Genomic DNA, 24724 nt, shown 5'->3' with positions numbered 1-24724 from the left:
GCTCTCTTTGTGGTGTTTGTCCCCTGTGGAATGGCAGAGCCCTCGCCTGGCAGAGCCACCACAACCTCACGTCCCAAGTGAACCTCAAGGTCACTTCTCACTAAAATACCCCAGGATTTTGTGCTGTCTCAAGCCTCCCTGTCTATCACATCTTTTTATTCCATTCCTGCTTCCCATTTGGTGCTTTGGAAGTCTCTGTGCCCCAAAGCCTCACCCTTGGTGGTTCTCCTGCAGCTCCCTGTGGCGGAATCCTGACAGGCCCAGCTGGGGTGATCCTGTCCCCACAGTACCCGGAGCCATATCCCCCAGGGAAGGAGTGTGACTGGAAGCTGACAGTGTCCCCTGACTATGTCATTGCCCTGGTGTTCAACGTGTGAGTACCCAAGGGTTTGGTGCCATGGCCTTAGGGAGGGCCCACGTGGTTTTTCGCCGTGGCCACAGAGAGGGGAGGGATGGTCTGGGTGTGGATGTCCTGAACTCTGGGAAGGAACCAAAGCTGATGGAACTGCCCCATGCCCCTGGATAATCTGTTCCCAGACTTTTTCTGGCGGGGAGATCCTCATATTCCAGCTGCAGCTCCTCTTTGATAGACAGAACATGGTGTGGCACAGCCCAGGAATCCCTGCAGCAGCTCCGGCTCAGCCTCTGTCTCTTGACTCCATCCCCACTCCTAGATTCCCCACTCCTGGGATGGAAGCAGGAATTTCTTCTGCCTGGCAGGATTTTGGAGCAGGAGCAGCTGGCAGGAATGTCCTGCTTGGCAGAACTTTGGGGCAGGAGCAGCCAATCCCTACCCTGGGGTTCCACATCCCAGGACCTCAACCCGGAGTTCTCCAGGGACATTTCCCAGCTCCAAGCTCTCCTTTGCTTTTGCAGCTTCAGCCTGGAGCCTGGCTACGATTTCCTGCACATCTATGATGGGCCTGACTCCCTGAGCCCCCTGATTGGGAGTTTTTATGGCTCCCAGCTCCCAGAGAGGATCGAGAGCAGCAGCAACAACCTTTTCCTGGCGTTCCGGAGCGACGCCTCCGTCAGCAACGCCGGCTTCGTCATCGAGTACACAGGTGAGGGCTGAGGGCACACCTGGCCCAGCAGCTACCTGGGGCTTTCCCTGGCCTTATTCCCAGATGATTCCACCTCGTTGGAACAAGTGGGAGAGGCTCTAGATGCTGGGGAAAACTCCTTTCAGGGGGAATTCTGGTGTTTTGCCACCCCAGAAGCAGAGGGTGGAGAAAAGGAGGGAGAGAGTCCCTCTTGCCCAAAGCAATGGGAGGAGAGAGGAAGGTGAAGAGGAATGGAATGAAACAGGAAAAGTGGTGCTCAAAGTGTCTAAAATGTGTGCATCAAGACCCCACTGAGCCCAGGAGAACCCAGGATTTAAAAGTTGAGGGTGCAAATGTGTGATGGGCAGTGGGGGCTGACCAGTCTGTGGCTCCCAAAACAGGGAATTGGTGCTCTGGGAAAAAAAAAACAAATCCCATCCTTTTGTGCCCCATTCACTTGGATCACCTGGTGTAGCTGCTGTGGACAGGAAACCATGGGATCATCAGATTTTTCATGCAGAGAAGCAAAAGCAAGACCTGTGGGCTTTACAGTTTCCTGTTTCTCCTTCCACACCTTCCCCAAAATCTGAGAGCCCCTGATTTAATGCTTAAGTACACTTGAATTGTTGCCAGAGCCACTGCTCTCAGAAAAGTCCTTGTCTTTAATGAGCAATTTCCAAATGACAAAAGAGCAGGATTAATCAAAGCCTCTAATTATATTGCAGGCATGAAAAAAAAAATAAGAGAAAGAAAAGAAAAAAACAAAAAAAAAAAGCCGTTAGAAGAACAACATGAACAACATGGAGGAAAGAAATATCTAAGTCCTGACAGCTCTGTAGTGTTCCCTGGAATGTTTGTATGGAAATGAGATTTTAAACTCTGCAGGGCAGAGAATTTTTCACTCTCTGCCTGCCAGGAGGATGGAGCAAGGTGGGGTTTGTTTGGCCTCTGCTCCCAGGGAACAGGGACAGGATGAGGGAACAGCCTCAAGTTGTGCCAGAGGAGGCTCAGGTTGGACATCAGCAGGAATTTCTGCATGGAAAAGGTGTCAGGCCTTGGAAGGGGTGGAATCCCCACCCTTGGAGGTGTCCAAGGAGTAAATAAAAGAATCACAGACTGGTTGGGGTTGGAAAGGACCATAAAACCCATCCAGCTCCATAGGCAGGGACACTTCCACTATCCCAGAGTGCTCCCAGTTCCATCCAGCCTGGCCTTGGACACTCCCAGGGATGGGGAATCCAGGATTTCTCTGTGCCAGGGCCTCCCCATCTCAAATATGATTTGTCCTTGTGGCACTCAGTGCTCTGAGCTGGTGACAAAGTGGGGATGGGTCACAGCTTGGACTTGATGGTCCTGAAGGGATTTTCCAGCCTCAGCAATCCTGGGATTGTGTGAAATCAAAGTTCTGCCTTACTGCTTGGGTTTTGGGTGCCTGTGTGGGAACTGGAGCCTCCCACACATTCCCAGGTGCAAAAAAAATCCTAAAAAAACCCTCTCATTTCACTGATGAAAACAGCAGATGAATAAAAATCCTGGGAATTTAATTTTTTTAGCAGGTTTTTTATACTTTTTAAAAATTTTATCTCTTTCCCTGCAGAGAACCCCCGGGAGTCCTGCTTTGACCCAGGCTCCGTCAAGAATGGCACCAGAGTGGGCACGGACCTGAAGCTGGGCTCCACCATCACCTTCTACTGTGATGGGGGCTACGACATTGAGGGGGGCCCCACCCTCACCTGTGTCATGGGAGGGGATGGGAAACCCACCTGGAACAAGCCTCGCCCCACCTGTACAGGTAAATCCCATGGGAAGGGGCAGGGGGGAGGATCTGCCCAGAGCTGGATCCCTCGATGCATCCCCCATGGAAAACTTAATTTTTAAGTGTAAGTTTAGAGGGGTTTCTCAGTTTTTCCCTAATTTTTGAGGGGTTTTACCAGGAATTAGTTTTTATCATTTTTCAGGGGTTTAACAGCTCTTCTTTTAACAGGAAGAGCTGATTTCTGAGAGTTTTCTTGAGGTTTTTTTTTGGAGACAGACAGGAAACTGGACGTGGCTGATCCAGTGCCTGGCACAGGGCAGGAGTCAGGAATCCACTTAAACCCTGGCTAAACCTGATCCTTGCTAATCCAAACCCTCAGTCTTGGGCGTTCCTGAGCAGGGGCAGAGCTCAGTGGCAAAACAAGGGGTTTTTCCTTAGGGTTTTTCTATGGCTATTTTGTTTTCTTTTCTGACTTCATGGTTTGCAGTCAGACTTGATCTCAGAAGGGAATCAAGAGGCAGCTGGTGGGGGGAAGGAATGAAATCCCTAATTTGGGAAGGCTCTGGCAGGGAAAACTGAGAAAAGGTGGCAAAAGGAGCTCATCCCCAGCTGTGATGTGGGGAACAGTGCAAATCCCACATTAATTAGTGGTTTGATAATTCCACGTGGAGCCAGCATGAACTCAGGGTGGGATAAACCTGATTTTTCCAATGAGAACTTTCAGGGTGCAACACCTGGAGCAGGGAATGGTGGCTGGGGACATTTCCAGGCTCCAGGGATGCTCCATTTTCTTTTCCCTTGCAGCTCCCTGTGGAGGGCAGTACACAGGCTCAGATGGAGTGGTCCTGTCCCCAAATTATCCCCAAAACTACACCAGTGGCCAGGTGTGCCTGTACTCCATCGTCGTGCCCAAGGACTATGGTACCATGCTCGGAATTTTTATGGGATTCTCTTCTTCCAACTCTTATTTGTTGGGTTTTTAATGCTGGTTTTTTATAAGTGCATCCAGAACTGGAGATAAGGCAGATGGGAGAGTAGCAAGAGGTGCTGTTGGGTGCTCTTTGTGCTGGAGTCAGAGAAAATTCTGGATTTGTCCAAGTTTTGTCCAAAGCTCCACCCAACGGGAGCCAATTACAGCTAATCAATAATTATTATTCCTCACTGGAATTCTGTACCTTGTGTTCCCTAGGCAGGGGAAGGGGATGAGTCACAGAATATTCCCAGAGGACTGGGAATCAGTGGGAAAACGTTGTGTTAATGAACCCAAGGGAAGCTGGTGCTGCCTCTGGAATTTGGGATAAATGAAGGGCTCCCATTTTTCCAGGCTGTCACTCAGGCCTTGTCCCTGCCTGGAATAAAGGCAGCTGAAACATGGGACAAATGTTGTGCTGGGAAAATAGATCCCAGTTTGGAATGCTGGGAATCCTGGGGGGTCCTGGGCAGGACCAGGGGTTGGACTCGATGGTCCTTGGGGTCCATTTCAGCTCAGGGCATTCTGTGAGTCCATGGAAATGCCCTGGCTCTGTGGCCTGGCTGTGTAGGGACAGCAGTGGGGTCAGCCGTGGGATGATAGTGGGGACAGCAGTAGGATGGCAGTGTGGTGGCAGGGGGGTGGGAGTGGGACAGCAGTAGGATGACAGTGGGGACAGCACTGGGATTGGGTGGGGATGGCAGTGGGGATGATGGCGTGATGACGGCGGGGACAGCAGTGTGGTGATGCTGGGGCCAGCAGTGTGGTGACACTGGGGACAGCAGTGGGATGGCAGTGGGGACAGCACTGGGATTGGGTGGGGATGGCAGTGGGGATGATGGTGTGATGACTGCGGGGACAGCAGTGTGGTGATGCTGTGGACAGCAGTGTGGTGACACTGGGGACAGCAGTGGGATGGCAGTGGGGACAGCACTGGGATTGGGTGGGGATGGCAGTGGGGATGATGGCGTGATGACGGCGGGGACAGCAGTGTGGTGATGCTGGGGACAGCAGTGTGATGATGCTGTGGACAGCAGCATAGTGATGCTGGGGACAGCAGTGTGGTGACACTGGGGACAGCAGTGTGGGGACACTGGGGGCAGCAGTGGGATGGCAGTGTGATGACGCTGGGGACAGCAGTGCGGTGACACTGGGGACAGCAGTGTGGGGACACTGGGGGCAGCAGTGGGATGGCAGTGTGATGACGCTGGGGACAGCAGTGCGGTGACACTGGGGACAGCAGTGTGGGGACACTGGGGGCAGCAGTGGGATGGCAGTGGGATGACACTGGGGACAGCAGTGTGGTGGTGCTGGGGACAGCAGTGTGATGACACTGGGGACAGCAGTGTGGTGATGCTGGGGACAGCAGTGGCTGGTCCCAGCCCTGTCCCTGTCCCTGTCCCCACAGTGCTCTTCGGGCAGTTTGCCTTTTTCCAGACGGCGCTCAATGACGTGGTGGAGGTGCACGATGGCCCCACGGAGCACTCACGGCTGCTCAGCTCCCTCTCAGGCTCTCACTCAGGTAGGGAGCTGCTCCCTGTCCCCTGTCCTTGTCCCTGCTGGGGAAAGCAGCTTTGTCACAGCTGACACCCAACACCTGCTCCCTGTGGCTCATTCCTTCACCTCTGTCTCTCCCTTTCTCCCTCCTCCCCATCCAGGGGAATCTTTGCCGTTGGCCACCACCAACGAGATCCTCATCAAATTCAGCTCCAAGGGTCAATCTACAGCCAAAGGCTTTCATTTTGTCTACCAAGGTGAGTTCAGGTGTGTTCTGGAAGTGTCCTTGGGTCACTCCCAGGGGTGTCCTGAGTGTCCTGAGCTGCTTTTGGTGTCTGGGGGTTCTGAGCAGGGAATATCACAGGGAATTAGGATTCCTTTGGGAGCAGAGCTCTGGTAGTGCTGTCTGACTGCTCTGGGTACTTTGTATTCTGCCCTTTCATTCCCACTCAGCCTGAACCCTGCACATCCCAACATTACCATCAGCCCCATCCCGGCGTCGTGCCCGGCGTCACACAGGGAATTTGGAGATTTATCCTGCAGCAATTCTTCCCAGTGGCATTTTTAGCACTTTGCTGGGTGTAAGCAGCTGAAATCCCGTCTGGCAGCTCAGAAATCTTCCCTCTGTGCGTGTCACAGTCTCGGGGCTGTCACACTCCTGCCCCTTGATCCTTTCAGTAACAGCTTTGTGCTGCACCGGGCGAGAACAACTCAGGGATTTTATGGGAGTAAATAGCAAATGATGCATGGAACAGTGGGAAAGCAGAAGGGATTTCTCACCCACGTGCTCCCTGGAGTTATCTGTGGGAACATCCAGGCTTTTGCTGCAAAGAGGGGACAGACACTGGCATGACCTGAGCCTTCTCCAGGGGTGAAGCAAAGCCTGGTTTGGATTTTGGAGTAGTTAGAGATCTGTTCTCTTGAATTCCTGCCTAATGAGTGTGAAACAGCCGTGGTTGTGATCGCAATCTTCAAAGAGCTCAGCAGAGCAAAGGTTTTGATGAAACCAGGGGAGTTTTTCTCCTCCCTCCTGCACGAGCTGCATGGGAAGCAAGGGGGAAAGGGCAATCCTGATTTGGATCTGCCTGGCCAGACTCTAATTAGCTAAACACTCATAAATTTAAAGCAACTCAGAGGAAAATATTAATTGAATTCTTCCTTGGCAATAGACCTGATTTTTTTGATGAGTTTTTCTCCTCACTTATCTGCCAGACTCATTCCTGTTTTGACTGTAATTCCCAGTACTCAACAGGAATATCAACAATTTCAGCACCATCACAACTTAAATCCCCCTTTTCTCTCTTTTCCAAAGAAGATTTTCTCTCAATTGCTGCTCCTTCATGGCCACGAGGCCCAGGGAGCTGAGGAACCCACAGAGGCTCCTGCATTGGGTGACAAAACAACTTTTTGGGAAGCTACTGCCAAATCCTTTGGTTCCCCTGGGTAAAAACAACCCTTTGATGTGGGGAAAGTTCTCTGAAGGGAGGCAGTGGAGGGGTTCTGGATGTCCCAGCTGCTTTTATTTCAGGTATAGAATAATTAAATCATTAAGATTGGAAAAAACCTCCAAGTTCTTCAAGCCCAACCTTCAACCAAGTGCCCCTGTGCTCACCCAGCTGTGTCACCAAGTGCCACCTCCACTCAGTCTGGCATGGAACCACTTGAATTTGGATCACTTGAGCTGGCAGAACTGGGAGTGAAATGTTCTTTTTTTCTCAGTGGTCATGCTTGGATTCAGCCCATCTTTGGGGTTTAGGTGCTTTGGAATTTAGGAATGATCAATCAATGGTCATGCTTGGATTCAGGCATTCTTTAGGATTTAGATACTTTGGGGTTTAGGAGTAATCACTCAATGGTCATGCCTGGATTTAAGTATAATCAGTCAATAGTCATGCTTGAATTAAGCCAGTCTTTGGGATTTAGATAAAATCAAGCCATGGTTAAGCTTGGATTCATCCTCTCTTTGTCATTTAGATACTTTGGGGTTTTAGGTACAATCAGTCAATGACCAAGTTCAGATTCAGCCCCTGCTTGGGGTTTAGGTACTTTGGGATTTAGGTACAGTCAATGGTTGTGTTTGGATTCAGCCCTTCCTTTGGGTTTAGATACTTTGGGGTTTAGGTACAACCAATCAATGGCCAAGTTTGAATTCAGCCCTGATACTTCAGGATTTTAGGTACAATCAGTCAGTGGTCATGTTTGGATTGAACCCCTATTTGGGGTTTAGATACTTTGGGGTTTAGGTACAATCAGCCCATGGCCATGTTTTGATTCAACCTTGATACTTCAGGATTTTAGGTACAATCAGTCAATGGCCAAGTTTGGATTCAGCCTCTCCTTGGGATTAGGTACAATCAGCCAATGGCCATGTTTTGATTCAACCCTGATACTTCAGGATTTTAGGTACAATCAATGAATGGCCAAGTTTGGATTCAGCCCCTCTTTGGGGTTTAGGTACAATCAGCCAATGGTCATGTTTAGATTGAGCCCTTCCTTGGGGTTTAGGTGCACTCAGTCAATGGTCATGTTTGGATTGAACCCCTCTTTGGGGTTTAGATACTTTGGGGTTTAGGTGCAATCAGCCAATGCTCTGTTTGGATTCAGCCCCTCCTTGGGATTTAGGAACAATCAGCCAATGCTCTGTTTGGATTCAGCCCCTCTTTGGGGTTTAGATACTTTGGGGTTTAGGACCAACCAGCCAATGCTCTGTTTGGATTCAGCCCCTCTTTGGGGTTTAGATACTTTGGGGTTTAGGACCAACCAGCCAATGCTCTGTTTGGATTCAGCCCCTCTTTGGGGTTTAGATACTTTGGGGTTTAGGACCAACCAGCCAATGCTCTGTTTGGATTCAGCCCCTCTTTGGGGTTTAGATACTTTGGGGTTTAGGACCAACCAGCCAATGCTCTGTTTGGATTCAGCCCCTCCTTGGGATTTAGGAACAATCAGCCAATGCTCTATTTGGATTTGGATTGAACCCCTCTTTGGGGTTTAGGTACAATCAATCAACGATCAAGTCCTCACCCACCACCTCCCGGGGTTTAGATACTCGGTGATCTCACTGTAAAACTGACAAATCTTTACTCCCCCAGCTGCCATGCTCACACTAACTCTGTCGTGTCTGCCTCCCCCGCTGCTGGCAGCCGTGCCCCGCACCAGCGCCACGCAGTGCAGCTCGGTGCCGGAGCCGCGGCACGGCCGGCGCCTGGGCAGCGACTTCGCCGTGGGCGCCGTGGTGCGCTTCGAGTGCAGCCCCGGCTACAGCCTGCGGGGCTCCCCGGCCATCCAGTGCCTGGCCATGCCCGGGGCCCTGGCTCAGTGGAACTCCTCCGTCCCCACCTGCGTGGGTAGGTGTCGCCCTGTTTTTTGGGTTTTTTTTAAGTTTTTCTAAGCATTCTGATGTTTGTGTTCTTGTAGCGGACTTCCTCGCGCGCTGTGTGCGAATAACTTATTGTTTTGCGTTCTTTTATTGGAAGAGAAGTTTGATGGGCTGTTGGTTTTTCCAGCCAACACTGTCACCCTCCAATCCACTGTCACTTTTGGAAATCTTTAAATGTTAGAGTCAGAAATTAAACTTCCATTCTTTTTACCTTGGAAAGTTGCATGTCCATGTAATTTTATTTTGTGTCCTGTAGGGACAGATAGGTGGCACTGGGGGAGGTGGGAGCGGGGTGGGTGGCATTGGGAATGTCATTCGGAGTGATACCACTCTCTGGGTTGTCCTGGAAAGGGACAGGGATTGGATGTTGGTCGTGTTTGTGGGTCTCTTCCAGCCTGGGGTGTTCTGTGGGAAAAATCAACAGCAAAACAAAGCACTAATGAATGTGAATGTAAATGTAAATTAATGAAATGTAAAATACTTCTTTAAAACCTCCTGTGGTTCTATCCAGAAAGGTTGTGGCTGTCCCATCCTTGTAAGTGTCCCAGGCCAGGTTGGACAGGGATTGGAGCAACCTGGGATAGTGGAAGGTGTCTGGGTGAAGGGATTTGGTGATCTTTAAGGTTCCTTCCCACCTAAGCTGTTCCATGATTGTCTGACAAAATACAAAGCCCAGCCTGGCTCTGAATAAGAACAGTTTAACCCCAAATTCCAGGGAATTGACATTTTTGATCCAGTACTCTTGTGAGATCTGGGGCAGCATATCAAATAAATCAGATCTGGCTGGAAGCTGCTTTCACCTCCTCTGAAGGAGAGCAGCTCCAGAAGATCATCCTCGTGCCTTCACCACACCCGAGGAATGTGCCAAAAGTTGCACGAAAAAAGTTACTGTAAAGAGGATTAGTCCTACAAATCTCATCCTTAAATCACAGCCAGCTCTTGATTTCTTGTCATGTTAACGATGTTTTTAGCAAAACCAATTCCTTCTGCTTTCCTCATGGCAGTGCCCTGTGGGGGAAACCTGACAGAGAGGAAAGGAACCATCCTGTCCCCAGGCTTCCCTGAGCCCTACCTGAACAGCCTCAACTGCGTGTGGAAGATCTCAGTGCCCGAGGGAGCAGGGATTCAGGTACAGCCAGGACAGACAGGAGGACACTCGGGGTGTGCTGCTGCTCTCAGAGAGGCCATGTGTTGGGAAGTAGCTGCTCCTTGTAGGACAGGGGTGGATTGATGTGGAATTCTCTGGAATCAGGCATTCATCTACTGCCAGGATTAGGCAGGGACTCACTGGTGATGTTTGTGACCAGGCAAGGGCTGGGGCTGTGCCAGGCGAGGGTCAGGTTGGATTTAGGGAAAGGTTCTTCTTCCCCAGAGGGTGTTTATCACTGCCCAAGCTCCCCGGGGAATGGGCACAGCCCCGAGGCTGCCAGAGCTCCAGCAGCATTGTCAGGGAGGGATTTGGGGAAGAGCAGGACCGTGGTCCCTCAGTGTGACCCACATTCTGGCACAAAAGAGGGGGAATTTGGGTTAAATTTTAGGAAGAATTTTTTTATTATGGTTGTCCAGGGAGGATATGAATGCTCCAACCCTGGAAGTGCCCAAAGCCTGATTGAGCAGGGCTTGGAGCAGCCTGGGATAATGGGAGGTGTCCCTGCCCACAGCAGAGGTTTTGGGGCAAGATAAACTTTAAAATCCATCCCAATCCCTTAAAATTCTTTGATCCTATATTTTTGGGCCCCCACCAGTGCTGAGGTCTCCACTTCATGGCACCGGGATCTGCTGTCACCTGGTCACGACCCATCAGCTTCCCTGAAACTTCCAAAAAGCCCTTGGAGAAAGGTTTTGGGTTTTCAGCTGCAGGGAGGGGTCTCAGGGCAGCCCCCAGGGAGGGAATGACCGCGGAGCTGAAGCAGGATCCATCCTGGCTCCACTTCCTTTGGGTTCTCCATTATTAGATCTTAATTCCAGCATCACTTTACCCCCTTTTTGCACAACAATTAAAGGTTAAACAACTGTGAATCAGGGAAGGAGGTGAAATTGAAGCTTTCTTGGTAGCAGCACTCAGGAGCAGGATTTTTATGTAATCAGGGTAGAAGCTGGCACTTCTGCCATGAATTATTCATTCCCGGAGCAAACCTTCCTGAGTGAATTAATTTATACACGTGGCAATAAATAGATGCAGATCCCTTGTGAATCCACATGTCAGACTAGCATTAGGACCTTAAAAATGTTTATTCCGTTAAGCTGGAGGAGGGGGGAGAGAGGAGAATAAATAATTTAGGCGGTGTAAGAGCAAACAAAACGCTCATTCTCACTCCACTTCCAATAATGTAAATCACAATAGGGGTGTAATGAGGCAGGAAAAAAAGGAAAAAAGGGTCAGTGGGAGCAGTGATGGCTCTGTGGGGGTCACTGCGATTCCTGCTGGGTGAACTCCACTCACTTTCTGCTAAAAAAAAACCACTTGGGAGGAACTTCACAGCCGGTTTTATTACCCGGAGTAAATCAAGGAGGAAATGGGTTTAAATGGCTGAAGTGGGGGGATTGATTTTTTTAAATATTATTTATTTTCAAACGGGGGGTTTTGATTTGATGGTCGGCAAGGCAGAAGTAAGTGGGGAATTGGGGTGGATGGAGAAATCAGGGAATAAGATTTGGGGAGAGGGTTCACACGTGTGTAGAGAAAGTTTGAGGGCAGTGAAGTCTCCTCACTGCTCATTTTGCCCAATTTTTCAGCACTCTCCTTGTTAAGAGCCAAGCTGTACAACTCATTATGCTCCTGATTTATCTTTAAGTTTCGTTTTGGATTTGTTTTTTCTTGGTTTTTTGGTTTTTTGTTTTTTTGGGGTTTTTTTTGCCTGCCAATTTAATTTGAGATACCCAATGTTGGAAAATCTCATGCAGACCTTCCAGATTAAATCTGGATTTTCCCCAAAACCAGTGGCTCTTGCTCAGATTTTCTGCCTCACTCTCACCCCATTCACCAAACTCGGGTTTTTCGTGGGACACTGAAGGCTTTGAACCACCAGCATTTAGAATTTAGGCAAAATCCCTGCTAATGGTAATCCTGGCAAACAAAGCTGTGCAATTCCATGGAGATCCTCACTCAAGCACGAGCTGCTTTTCGGTATAAATGCAGATTTCTCAGCTCTGCTTTTCGGTATAAATGCAGATTTCTCAGCTCTCCCAATGTTTCTCATCCAAGGATTTGTGTTGATGTTCCAACTAATGGAGCCAAGCGCCTTCCTAAGGCCTCCAAACCTTGTGGGGCATGGCAGGGAAAGGTGAAATCTGAAAATGCACTCGAGTGATTCCACTAAAAGCTGAGGAACAAGGCAGGAACTTGATTGGATTTTTGAAATCCTGTTGCTTAATGTGAGGTGGTTTTTGAGTTAATTTTATCTCTGGGTTGCTGCTGGTTGCTCTCATTTGAAAGGGCTCAAAGTCTTCAGGGATTTCTCCAAATGGGGGAAAAAAGGTCTGGGATTCTCAGCAGCTGTAAATGAGCTGGGCAGTTCCAGGAGCTCTGGAGAAGCAGCAGAAAATAGCATTTCTGTTTGGAAGTTTGGGGGAAAAATAGCTGGAAAATCCCAGTGGGAATGGTCAAAAGCAGAAGTCTCCCAAGTTTTGCCCGTGCTGAACCCCCAGAGTGTGTAAAGTCAATTAGTAACCCTTTAATTGCTATAAATTTGATTTATTCCCATTATTTCATTTTTTTCTTTGTTTTGTTTCTCTCTGCAGATCCAGGTGATCAGTTTTGTCACAGAGCAGAACTGGGATTCCCTGGAAGTGTTTGATGGAGGGGACAACACAGCCACCATGCTGGGGAGCTTCTCTGGTACGTGGCCCTTGAGCCCATCAGCTCCTGCCTCATTTCATTCACCTCACAAAATTAAACTTCAAAAAGCATCAAAAGCCAGGAATAGATTTAAAGGGAATCATGTGCTCTGTTGGGTTGGGAATTTCAACTGCATCTGCCTGTGGGAAGTGTTGGGAGGGAACCTTAAACACAAAACCAGTGGGTTTTTATTCCTGGAAATGGGAATTCCCTCAGCTCTGCTGGGATGTGAGGCCACCACACCAGCCAGGGTGACCTGGCCTGCCTGATGTGCCCCAGAATGGGTGAAGGGCTACCAAACAAACTCTGTTTTTCTTTGGAATTTTTGTATTTCCTTTGGAATCCTTGTATTTTTCCTTGAATTGTGGCTTTTAGCAGAGTAGGCTCCAGGAGCTTTGAGAAGTTTTCAAATGCAGCACCACTGGCAGAACAATGGCCCAAAATCCTGTTTATTTTCCAAATGTGCCATGAGCTTGGCAGGAGAAGGGTCTGGGATGGAGCTGCCTTGTCCTGCTGCTGCAGCAGCTTCCAGGCGATGAAGGAATCCCGAATTTTCCCGGATTCCTGTGCTCCCCGCACGCTGTTTCCCATCCCTTGATGCTTTTTGTCCGTCGGTGGCCGAGCTCCACAGGCTGAAATCCAGGAGCAGCCACTGGAAAGGCCCTGGGTATTTCTCAATTGGCCTCATTAGAAAGAACCTGATCAAAACCGAGAGGAGCTCGTTAAGTTGAAAGGACTTTGTGTTGTCAGCCTCTCCTGCCGCAAATCTCCGAGGAGGGGGAGAGAGCTCCTCTCCACTGCCTTTGTGCACCTCTTGTTTTGCCAGGAACCACAGTGCCTGCGCTGCTCAACAGCACTTCAAACCAGCTCTATCTGCATTTCTATTCCGACATCAGCGTCTCTGCTGCCGGCTTTCACCTGGAATACAAAAGTAAGAGCAGTTCCAGCCTTGATCCCGCAGCTCCTGGGAGGTTGGGGAGGTGCCTGCGGGGATGGAGAAGTGGGAGAAGGAGCTGCTGTGGCTCCCTGCTCCCAGGGAGGGAGTGATAAACAGAGAAAAGATGGAGCAGAGGGGTGGGATGATCCTCATTGTGTTCTTGGTGGCAGCTTTTTGTGGCTGGGTGGTGGCACAAAGGGGTAAAAGTCCATGGGTGCAGGGTTGGGATCTGGGTTTGGGGAGGGCTGCTTGCCAGGGGATGGCAGAGACTTGCAGCTCTTGGCATTCCCTGCTGGAACCAGCAGCAGGCCTGGACATGTCCTCATCCCTAAAATCCTGGCTGGAAGGGTCCTCGGAGGTCATCCCGTGGGAGCTGCTGAGGAAAGCAGGGTCAGAACAGAGATAAAACTCGATTTGCACATTTTGATGGAGCCTGAGCTTGGAAAAACTGCAGGGATGGGGCTGCACAAACACCCTGGGCAGGCTGTGCTCACAGCTGAGGGCTGAACTCGGTGTTAGCAGTGTTATCAGTCAGTGTTATCAGTGTTGCTGTCAGTGTGGGCTCTCTGCAGTGTTTCAGGTGCTGCCTGGTGGCTGCTGGGATGTTCCCCTCCCTCAGCTGCTGGATGTGCTCCTGTCCCCGCAGCCCAGCACCCTGGGCACGCTCCTGGATCCAGGAATTTCTGTGCTTTGTGCTCAGAGCTGTCCAGGACCTGCACAGGAGCATTCCCGAGGTGGTTGATCCATCCTCCTTTTCCAGCCTCCAGCTGAGGGAGGCACAGCCTGTGGAAGCTCTGAGGTCGTGTGGGCACCCACTCATCTTAACGAAAAATTAAAAACACCTTAAAAACATCTTTAAGGTCCCCTCCAACCCAAATTCTGTGGTGGTGTGGAGCACTTGAGTGGGTTCCTGGTTAGGGATGATCCCAACACCTCCTGGAATTGGCAGCACTTTGCTCCCAACAGGTCTCATGCCAGGTTTTTTTGGGAATACAGACCCCAGCACGTGGCTAAATGTGGTTCTAGACAGAGAATGTGTTTTCAAAAATAAATCCCCAGCGGTGAGAGAACAAACCTGACTGAGGCAGGGAAGAGAATCCTTTGGGAAATGGCTGTCAGGTTTGGATGGCGATGACAAAAATTCATTTTCCCCTGGGTGTGTGTTTGATTCCTGATGTCTGATCAGGAGAGGTGCAACAGCCCAGCCTGGGGTCTGTTATTGCCAGTGTTTGGATAACACTGGCAGAGAATCATGGAATATCTTGGGCTGGAAGGATCCACCAGGATCCAACCCTGACCCTGCACAGGCACCCCAACAATCCCACCCTGTCCAAACCTTCCTGGAGCTCTGGCAGCCTTGGGAATGTTCCCATTCCTGCACCCTCTGGGGAAAGAACCTTGCCCTAAATCCAACCTAAACATTCTGGGGTTATCCTGCAGAGCCAGGATGATCCTAGCAGGTCCCAGCTCAGGATATTCCATGATTTTCTCAGCTCTGCTGCTGTGTGAGGTTGGAATTGGTGCCACTGAGCCCAGGAACAGTGAGGGGATGCAGGAGGGCACTGCCAGCTCTGCCCAGCACATCCAAAGGCAGGAATAGGGCTGGGAGCCAGCCTGGAGCTCCTGCAGCTCCCTGGCTCATCCCAGGCTGGCCTGGCCGTGTCCCACAGCAGAGCAGGGAATGCTGAGACACCTGGGGACAGCTGTGTCTGTGTCCCCAACCCTCTGGGACACTGCAGGGCTGCTTGCTGCTGGGCACTGGGGCTGGTGGCTGCTTCTGAGCACGGCTCTGGCCTCTGGAGCCAAGCCACCTTCTGCTGCTTTGGGTTCTTTCCAAGGCTGCAAATGGATTTTTGGATGGTGCAGTTCACTCTGGAGAGTGGCCGAGGAGGAGCTGGGGCTGCCACATCCCTGAGGGGTCCAAGGGCAGCCTGGCAGGGTGGGAGGTGTCCCTGCCCAGGCAGGGGGAGTTGGGTGATTGAGGACCCTTCCCACCCAAACCCAAAGTGAGATTCCCTGCAGTGGCACAGCTGGGACTGTGCTTTGAGCCAAGCAGCACGAAACCTTCCAGGATTTGCTGCCTTTACTCACTGAAACCTTGTCCATTATTGAATCCAGTAGGATTACAGCCACCACAGGACTGGGGGAGAAAAAATGTGCCCAGCCTGTGCTCTGGGAGCTGCAGGAGTCCTCCTGCTGCGACTCTGTTTCTTCTCCACCTCTATTCCAATCAATAAATCCTTTGAGCACCCTCCTGCAAAAAATCATGGCCAGGTTTTTCATGAGCCTGGGGATTATCAGCCCTGTCTGTTTCCTTGGCTGAGGAAATTAATAGGTGTTGATTTTCAGGGCAGCTGGAAATAATGTGATTTCTGCTCTGTTTGTACAATTGGAATCTCCCAGCCCTGAGCCCTGGGTTTTTTTTCTGTGTTCCTTCTGGCAGGAAGTTGGGAGAGATGAGCTTAAAACAGGGGAGGAAAACTCAGGTTTCTCCCTCACTGTGGTACTCAGGCTGAGCTCTTACCTCTGCATGCTCCAAAGCCAGGAACAATTTGGGACTGAGTGAAAGCCACTGATGTGAAGGAGAAGTTATTTAAAGCCATTTTCCCTCCTGCCTCTCTGAAGGTCAAGCAGCACATCCAGGAGCCGGTGGGGGAAGCGTGACTGGGCTTTAGGAGGAGACTCAGCCTCTCCTCGCTCCTTTTCTCTTTCATTTTCCCCCTGCCTGGGGCTCTGTGGGGCTGCAGCAGAGCAGGAGCCCTTGCAGGGATGCAGGTTATCATGGAGAGGCAGCTGCCAGCACAGGCAGGGAGGGAGGGAGGTGCTGGGAGCGGCTGTGAGGAGCCTGCAGGATTGCTTTTATCTCCCTGGGCTGCGCAGAGGGGAGAGGGAGAGGGGAGAGGGAGTTTTGGGAAGGAGAGGGAGATGGGGAAGGGAAGGAGAGGGGAGATTTGGAAAGGAGAGGGGAAATGTGGGAAGGAAAGGGAGAGATATGGGAAGGAGAAGGGAGAGGGAGTTTAGGGAAGGAGAGGGAAGGAGGAGGAGGGAAGGAGATGGGGAAATGAGATGTGGGAAGGAGAGGGAGATGGGGAAAGGAAGGAGAGGGAGATTTGGGGAGGAGGGGGGAGATGGAAGGGAAGGGAAGGGAAGGGAAGGGAAGGGAAGGGAAGGAAAGGAAAGGAAAGGAAAGGAAAGGAAAGGAAAGGAAAGGAAAGGAAAGGAAAGGAAAGGAAAGGAAAGGAGAAAGGAAAGGAGAAAGGAAGAAGGGAAGGAAAGGAAAGGGAAAAGGGAAGGAGACCCCATCACCCCACACATGAGATGTCACAGGTTGTTAATTGGGTTTGCAGCAGGATATTCCCAGCTGTAAATGTGGGGATGGAAATGGGCTGTCCATGGAGAATCCAAAGGAAACAGCATTTCCCCACCCAGAGCCTGCGGTGGCGGTTGGTAAACGGGAGTGGGGTAAAACAAAAGTGTGCTCCATCCCTCCAGCCCCCAGCACAGCCCCATCCCCACTCCCTGAGCTCCCATCTCCCTTGCCCCCACAGCCGTGGGCCTCTCCAGCTGCCCGGAGCCGGCGGTTCCTGGGAATGGGCTGAAGATCGGCGAGCGCTACCTGGTGAACGACGTGGTGTCCTTCCAGTGCGAGCCCGGCTACGCCCTGCAGGTACCGACCCCTCCTGCAGCTTTAGCTCCCTGGTTTTCCAGATTCTGCACTGCCTCGGTGTGACTCTGAACTTTATACAGTGTCAGCAGTTCTCCTCACAGCTCAGTCCCACAAACAATCCTTTTCCAGCCCAGAACCAAGGACACCGCTGCAGCTTCAGCCCAAAAAGTGCAAACAGCAGGGAATGGAGGAGAGCAACCTGGGAGGGTGGGACTGCATCACCTGGAGCTGGAATTGGACAGTTAACCCAAATGGAAATGGACCAAAACTCATAAAAGTGTGAAAACTCTTGACTTGGGTCCATCCTGGGTGTAGCCCTGGCTGGGCTCTTGTGCTGCCCAAGTGGATCCTGTAAAGACCTTTTAATAAATCCCTGCTTTATTCTTTAACTCTGTCCAGCTCTGTTCCAGGTCTTTAGGCATCACCGGAAGGATTCCTGCTTTTCTGTGTTCTCTATGTTCTTTACACATCTATTTGTAGCTCTGTTGTTGTATTTGTGGCCAGTCACAGTACTTTTCCCTGCCTTTTCCTGAGGCAGAAAGACAAAACACGTTCCAGAGCTCCAAGCTGGGGGTCCCAGGTTCCTGTCCTGTCTTGGTTCTTCCTGGGGGTCAAGGTTGAGACCAGCTCTTGGAGACACATTTTCATCAACAAAGTTTAGTCCCTGTCTGAGGGAGAGGATTCAGAGATGGTTGAGTTACCTCACTATTTGTGTCCCTGATGATTTTTGTCAATTATGCTAATTTGCTAAATTTGAAGAACTGTATTCAACCCCCCCCTTGCAGGGATCAGCATTTTATAGACATTTTTCCATATCTTCCCTTGGATTCCTCCAATAAAGACCAGCCTTTAGATTACCTCCTACATTAATATTATCTCCAAAGATAATACCCAAGTGTGAAAGATTATCTCCAAAGTGAGTTGTTTTATTCCATTCTTTAAGGCATCACTTTTTCTGATACCCCAGATACAACAGGCATCTCCCCCTGGATCAGATCCATCTTGCAAGGAATTTTTTCCTGCCAGGACAGGGACAGGCTCTCCCCTTGTTTTCCATCCACCCCCTAAACCCTTGTTTTGTTTTTGTTTTCCATCCCTGCAGGGCCACTCCCACATCTCCTGCATGCCGGGCACGGTGCGCCGCTGGAATTACCCTCCACCCCTCTGCATCGGTAGGAATCAACTTCTTTCTACCTGGCTGATATTTATAACACTTCCCTAAAAAAAAACCCAAAAAAACCAAGTCTAAAGAGCTGATTTAGAGAAATTCAGGTTGGTTCTGCAAGTGTGAGAGAGTGTGAGAAAACATCGGTTGCCAGGGAAATTGTGCCCGAGAAGTCCCCGTGGGCTGCCTGGAGTGCTTTGTTTTGGATGTTACAGATGTGGCTGTAGCACAAAATGTGAAACACAGAATTATCCCCCTCAGCACAAAACCATTCAAAAGGGAAAACCTCAAATTTCCTCGTGCTGGAAGCAGGTTGGTTTTATGGCTTGAGGATTTTTTCCATCTGAAGTGTGGTTTATTTTTGTGGAATGTATCTGATACCACGAAAGCTTCTCCTTTCACTGGGGCCTGGTCCCTCCCAGGATCCCAGCTTGCTGTGGCCACTCTGCTGTCCAGGTCCAGGACACTGTTTACCCTCAGATGTGTTCAGATTTTCAGGTCTAGAAATGACTGGACATTCCATTTTCCCTGTGGAAGAGGCCTGGAGGTGAAGGGAACTTGCAGGAGGTTTTTAAAATTATTTCCAGTCATTTGCTTTTAGCAAATGTAGATGTTTAATATTCATATTGCACATTTTGCAGCTCTGAGAGAGACATTTATGCATTTAATAGCTTTAGTTAACAGTTATTTTGGGCTCCTGCTGTTCCAGCTTACATCATTTGGCTTTAAAGTAATTATAAGAGCCAACAGTTCTTTTATCTGATGATCTGCAGGCCAGGAATAAATAGAGAGATGTTTCCAGGAGAATGACTGAGCTAAAGGACCCATTCCCTTGGGAGCTGCTCTGAATGGAAGCAGAAGTCCTTGGACTCAGCTGGGAGATCCCAGCATGGAGGAGGATCCCAAAAGCTGGCAAGCCACAAGTTTGGTCCTTTGAATCAGCACCAGCCACCCAGTCCAGCAGGATTTTGGCTGCTTGGGCTGTGCCTGTCTTTTCACCTCCCTGGGAAAGGTCAGGCAGCTGCAGAGAGGCAGAAACACATCTGGAGTCAGTCCTGGAGGAGTGGCTGTCACCTTTGTGGGTGTGACAGTCCTGGGGCTCTGTCCTGTGCCCACCAGAGCTCCTGCTCCAAGCACAGTTTGCAACTGTGCTGATTTTCTCCTGGTCTACTTCCTCCAGCTGCTGGGCTTCTAAATAATTCAGAAGCAGTTCTATTAAAGAGCCATTAGGAGGGAAAAGAAAGAGAAATCTTCTGGGAGAAACCTCGTTAGGAGCAAGTCTGGGGTAATGAGATATTGGACAAAGAGCCTGTACCTGGCTGTCACAGCGAGTTAGGAGGACACCTGGCTGGATTCAGCTGAGTGCTGCTGCTGGGACCAGGTGGAGGTCATCCAGATAAGCATGAGAAGGTGCTGTCAGTGTTTGAATTTCATGCGATGCCTTTTGTAAACATATTTTTGGGCTGTTGCAGCTGGCAGTCGGCTCCGGGCAGTGAGCAAACACTCTGTGCTGGATTTATCAGTGACAGACTGCCCAGAGATTGGCAGCTGGGGCAGGGAAAAGAAGAGGCTGTAACTGGGGTCAAAACAGGATCACTCAGCTTCTTCACAGTCAATTTTTGAGCTGGTGAAGGTGTCAAGCAAGCGCTGATGCCTGATTTGATGCAATGTCTGTGGGCAGAGCAGGTGCCCATCCCCTCTGTCACTGCTCAGATCTGGCTCTCCCTCTGTGGTGGCCCAAACTGGATCCCTGGGCTCAGTCTCCATCTCCAAAGGGCAGGAGAAATGCACATCCATTCCTGATGTGGCCATGCAGTGCCTGGAAACTTGGTGCTGGTTCCTTTTCCTCAGCTGAGTCTTTAATTCCTTGATTTCCCGTGGTCTTCACCCAGACAGACCCCTCAGGGATCCTGGCAGGGATCCTGTGACTGGATCCTGACCATGAACCCTGTTGTTTTTCCAGCCCAGTGTGGAGGAACAGCAGAAGAGATGGAAGGAGTGCTCCTGAGCCCAGGATTCCCAGGAAATTATCCCAGCAACCTGGACTGCACGTGGAGGATCCTGCTGCCAGTGGGGTTTGGTGAGAGAGCTGGCTTTGGGTTGGTGCTGTCCCAGAAGAGGGGCTGAAAAATCAGAGAATCCCTGACTGGTTTGGGTTGGGAAGAACCTCGAGATCATCTCATTCCACGCCCTGCCAGGGGAAACTATCCCAAGGTGCTCCATCCAGCCTGGTCTGGGACACTGCCAGGGACCCAGGGGCAGTCACAGCTTCTCTGGGCACCTGTGCCAGGACCTCCCACCCTCCCAGGGAGGAATGCCTTCCTAACCTCCCATCCAAAGCTCCTCTGAGTCAGTTTGAAGGCACTCTGTGTCCCCAGGGCAGTTAGAGTCCTGCTGAGTGCCCGGGCTGTCCTGGGCTCTGCAGTGGGCAGTGCTGGGGTTGGAGCTGGGGTTGGGATTTGAATTGGGGTTGGGATTGAGATTGGAACAAGGGTTGGAGCTGGGGTTGGTGCTGATGCTGGGGTTGGTGCTCCTGTTGAAGCTTCTCTTGGAGCTGGGGTTGGAGCTGATGTTGGGGTTGGGATTTGAATTGGGGTTGGGATTGGAACGAGGGTTGGAGCTGGGATTGGTGCTGATGTTGGGGTTGGAGCTGGGTTTAAAGCTAGGGTTGGGGTTGGGGTTGGTGCTCCTGTTGAAGCTTCTCTTGGAGCTGGGGTTGGTGTTGATGTTGGGGTTGGTGCTACTATTGGAGCTGGGGTTTGTGCTAATGTTGATGCTGGTGTTGGAGCTAGGTTTGGCATTGGGATTGGAGCTGGGGTTGGTGCTGATGTTGGGGTTGGAGCTGGATTTAAAGCTGGGTTTGGGGTTGGGATTGGATCCGGGGTTGGTGCTGATGTTAGGGTTGGTGCTGGTGTTGGAGCTGGGTTTGGTATTGGGATTGGAGCTGGGGTTGGTGCTAATGTTGGGGTTGGGGTTGGTGTTGGTGTTGGAGCTGGGGTTAATGCTGATGTTGGTGCTGGGGTTGGAGCTGGTGCTGGTGCAAAAGCTCACCTGCAATTCTAGAGCCAAACTCCTCCTTCCCCCTCTCCAGGTGCCCACATCCAGTTCCTGAACTTCTCCACGGAGCCCAACCACGACTTTGTGGAGATCAGGAACGGGCCCTACGACACCAGCAGCGTCATCGGGCGCTTCAGCGGCGCCGAGCTGCCCGGCTCCCTGCTGTCCACCTCCCACGAAACCACCATCTACTTCCACAGCGACCACTCCCAGAACAAACCCGGCTTCAAGCTGGAGTACCAAGGTGAGGAGGGACAATCCTGCCCTGGGGGTGGCGGTTGTTGAGTGAATTCCGTGGTTGTTGAGTTAATTCCATGGTTGTTGAGTGAATTCCTTGGTTGTTGAGTGAATTCCTAGGTTGTTGAGTGAATTCCTTGGTTGTTGAGTGAATTCCTTGGTTGTTGAGTGAATTCCGTGGTTGTTGAGTGAATTCCGTGGTTGTTGAGTGAATTCCATGGTTTTTGAGTGAATTCCGTGGTTGTTGAGTTAATTCAGTGGTTGTTGAGTGAATTCCATGGTTGTTAATTCTGTGGTTGTTGAGTTAATTCCATGGTTGTTGAGTCAATTCCATGGGTTTTGAGGTAATTCCTTGGTTTTTGAGTGAATTCCATGGTTGTTGAGTTAATTCTGTGGTTGTTGAGTGAATTCCGTGGTTGTTGACTCCAGACCTCCCTGGGCACCCCTTCCAACCCTTTCCATGGAGAAATTCCTCCTGAACTCCATCCTGCCTCTCCCCTGGCACATCCTGTGGCCTTACCCTGTCACCTTTTCCCTGGGAGATGAAACACAAACCATTCCCACCTTGTGTTTTCCAGCCTACGAGCTGCAGGAGTGCCCCGACCCGGAGCCTTTTGCCAACGGGGTGGTGAGAGGAGCTGGCTACAACGTTGGCCAGTCCATCTCCTTCGAGTGCCTGCCTGGCTACCAGCTGATCGGCCACCCCGTGCTCACCTGCCAGCACGGCACCAACAGGAACTGGGACCACCCCCTGCCCAGGTGTGAAGGTATGGCCTGGGCTCACCTGGGCACTTCAGCTCCTTGGGACCGGGCTGGCTTTGCTCTGGGAGCAAAGGTGTGGCTGGGAATCTGCTCTTGCAGGAAATTGTGGTCTCTGTGAGGTGTTTTGGTGATTATTTGGGGTGTTTTGGTGATTATTTGGGGTGTTTTGGTGACTATTTGGGGTGTTTCGGTGATTATTTGGGGTGTTTCGGAACCAAAGAGCAGCTTCTGATGGGGGGTTTGAGTCTTGGGGTGTGGGTGAGGAGAATCTGTGTCTCTCACCTCCCTGCTGGAGCTGTTATTTCTGTGTGACACACTCCAGGGGCCTTGGAGTGGTAATTCCTTGGTGCTTTATTCCCTCAACAACATCCAGCTTCCATTGATCTAGCTCTGATAAATAAAAATAGTCGCTGGTAAAACAGCCTGGCAGCTCTGAGGACTCTGTCCCTGTCTCTCTCCTTCTTGGGCATCTCCAAAATGATCCAGGTGGGAGATCCTCAGGAATCTTCCAAGGTGTTTTTTTTTTTTTTTCTGAAAACTGTGCTCAGAGGACTCTGCAGGCTGAAGATTTACAATCCAAACTCACCCAAATTCTTATTTCCACCCCCCTCATGGCTGTTTCAGCCTTTCACCCCTCGGGCTGGTGGCCGGAATTCTGTGGGATTTACTTCCAGAAGGGTTTCAGGTGAACCTTTAAGAAGTTCAGACCTGCTTATTGAAGATTTCCCAGCCCATTTCCCGGGAGCACTGACCTTTATCCCAGCACAGGCTCTGCAGGAGCTGGGAAGGAGGGAGAGAGGTGATATTTGCCCTCTTGTAAGTCCTTGAACCCCAGAGAACACAAAGAGCTGAATCCTCAGCTGCTCTTTCAGTGCTGGCTCTGTGCTTGTAGCAGAGAGGAAGTATTTGAGGCAAGTTAGGCCAAGATCTGGATTTTTCTGTATCCAGAATTGTTACCTTTGTACAAAAAAAAAAAAAAAAAAAAAAAAAGGAATAAAAATAGGATCTAAGGATGTTTAAGGGGATATTTGCTCACTGGTTTTGTGTTTCTCTCTCCTCCCCTGCAGTGCCTTGTGGGGGCAATGTCACTGCCCAGAATGGGACAGTTTACTCTCCTGGCTTCCCCAACCAGTACCCAAATTCCCAGGATTGCACCTGGCTGCTGACAGTCCCTGTGGGATATGGGATCCACCTGAACTTCACCCTGCTGCAGACAGAGCCCTACAATGATTTCATCACTGTCTGGTGGGTGCGGAGGGTCAGGAGTCACTCCAAGGACTCATTTTGGGAAATACTCCTGGCTTTGAAATAGCAGCAACTGGGAATGGGGCCCTTGGGATCCCCTTTGCAGGCTGGGAGCTTCCTGGTGTTTTGGAGAAGAGAAATTAAACATTTTTTTGAGCCTTCTTTTAATATGAATAAATAAAAGTATTATTTATGCATAATAATGGAGATTATCAACTTTAGGCAGCCAGGGGAGCTCTGATTAAAGAGTTTGTGACCAAATTTTGAGCTTGTAGCACACAAAGTCTGACCTTCAGAATATCCCCATGTCTGCTGGGCGAACAGGGAGTGAAATTCCTTTGGGAAACAGGTCCTAATTCCTCAGTTTCTGAGGTTAAAAGTGAAATTTGCATTTCTGATTATCAGCTGGGAGCCAGGAGAAGTTGTAGGGGTTAAACTGGAGCAGGGAGTCTGAAATGTGGATGTGGGAAAGGGAGGATGAGGAAGGGGGAGGAGGGTGAGGAGGAGTCCCTGGGCATGCAGGGCAGGAGGAGGTCAAGTTCCTAGGCTTAAATCCCTGGAAAAATCAATTTTCTTTATGTTCCTGCCATCAGGGACGGGCCCCAGCAAACAGCCCCCCAGCTGGGGGTGTTCACAGGCAACTCAGCCAAGAAATCTGCCCAGAGCTCCTCCAACCAGGTGCTGCTGAAATTCCACAGCGACGGCGCCAACGGAGGCATCTTCGCCATCTACTTCTATGGTCAGTGCTGCTGCACTCCTGGGAGGGGAAACCTTGGGAATATTGGGGAATAGATCTGGGAAAATGCAAAAAAATACCCTTTAACGCCAAGTTTTCCACAGAGTTTTCCAGCCCAGTTTTTTTTTTTTTTCAGTGAAGTTTTTCAGGTCAGGTTTCCCCAGGAAGTTTTTCAGGTCCATTTTTTGTTTCTTTTTTTTTCCCCACAAAATTTTTCAAACCAATTTTTTCCAGGAAGTTTTTCAGCCCAGTTTTTTTTCCACAGAGTCTTTCAAACCAGTTTTTCCAGGAAGTTTTTCAGTTCAGTTTATTTCCACAAATCTTTCAAACCAGGTTTTTCCAGGAAGTTTTTCAGCCCAGGTTTTCCATGAAGTTTTTCCATTGCAGTTTTTTTCCACAAAATTTTTCAAACCAGTTTTTTTTTTTCCACAGAGTTTT

General features: G+C 50.3%; 1 protein-coding gene across 1 annotated transcript in view; it reads left to right on the top strand.

Moving 5' to 3' along the window:
- Positions 1–24724, top strand: part of CSMD2 (CUB and Sushi multiple domains 2) — a 244171-nt gene that overhangs the window by 184600 nt on the left and 34847 nt on the right. The window contains exons 28-44 of the mRNA XM_041417597.1: positions 235–373; positions 877–1064; positions 2641–2835; positions 3604–3720; positions 5178–5291; positions 5428–5523; positions 8407–8610; positions 9647–9771; positions 12384–12480; positions 13307–13411; positions 16966–17084; positions 18187–18256; positions 20213–20329; positions 21341–21550; positions 22122–22310; positions 23373–23550; positions 24144–24289. Coding sequence (XP_041273531.1) covers positions 235–373; positions 877–1064; positions 2641–2835; positions 3604–3720; positions 5178–5291; positions 5428–5523; positions 8407–8610; positions 9647–9771; positions 12384–12480; positions 13307–13411; positions 16966–17084; positions 18187–18256; positions 20213–20329; positions 21341–21550; positions 22122–22310; positions 23373–23550; positions 24144–24289 — 2409 coding nt within the window. The remainder of the gene's footprint in view (positions 1–234; positions 374–876; positions 1065–2640; positions 2836–3603; positions 3721–5177; positions 5292–5427; positions 5524–8406; positions 8611–9646; positions 9772–12383; positions 12481–13306; positions 13412–16965; positions 17085–18186; positions 18257–20212; positions 20330–21340; positions 21551–22121; positions 22311–23372; positions 23551–24143; positions 24290–24724) is intronic.

Source organism: Onychostruthus taczanowskii, unplaced genomic scaffold (genome assembly GCF_017590055.1).
Source record: "Onychostruthus taczanowskii isolate IOZ18803 unplaced genomic scaffold, ASM1759005v1 scaffold56, whole genome shotgun sequence".
Lineage (NCBI taxonomy): Eukaryota > Metazoa > Chordata > Aves > Passeriformes > Passeridae > Onychostruthus > Onychostruthus taczanowskii.
Note: the sequence above shows the minus strand (reverse complement) of the source record. Positions and strands in the feature narration are given on the sequence as shown.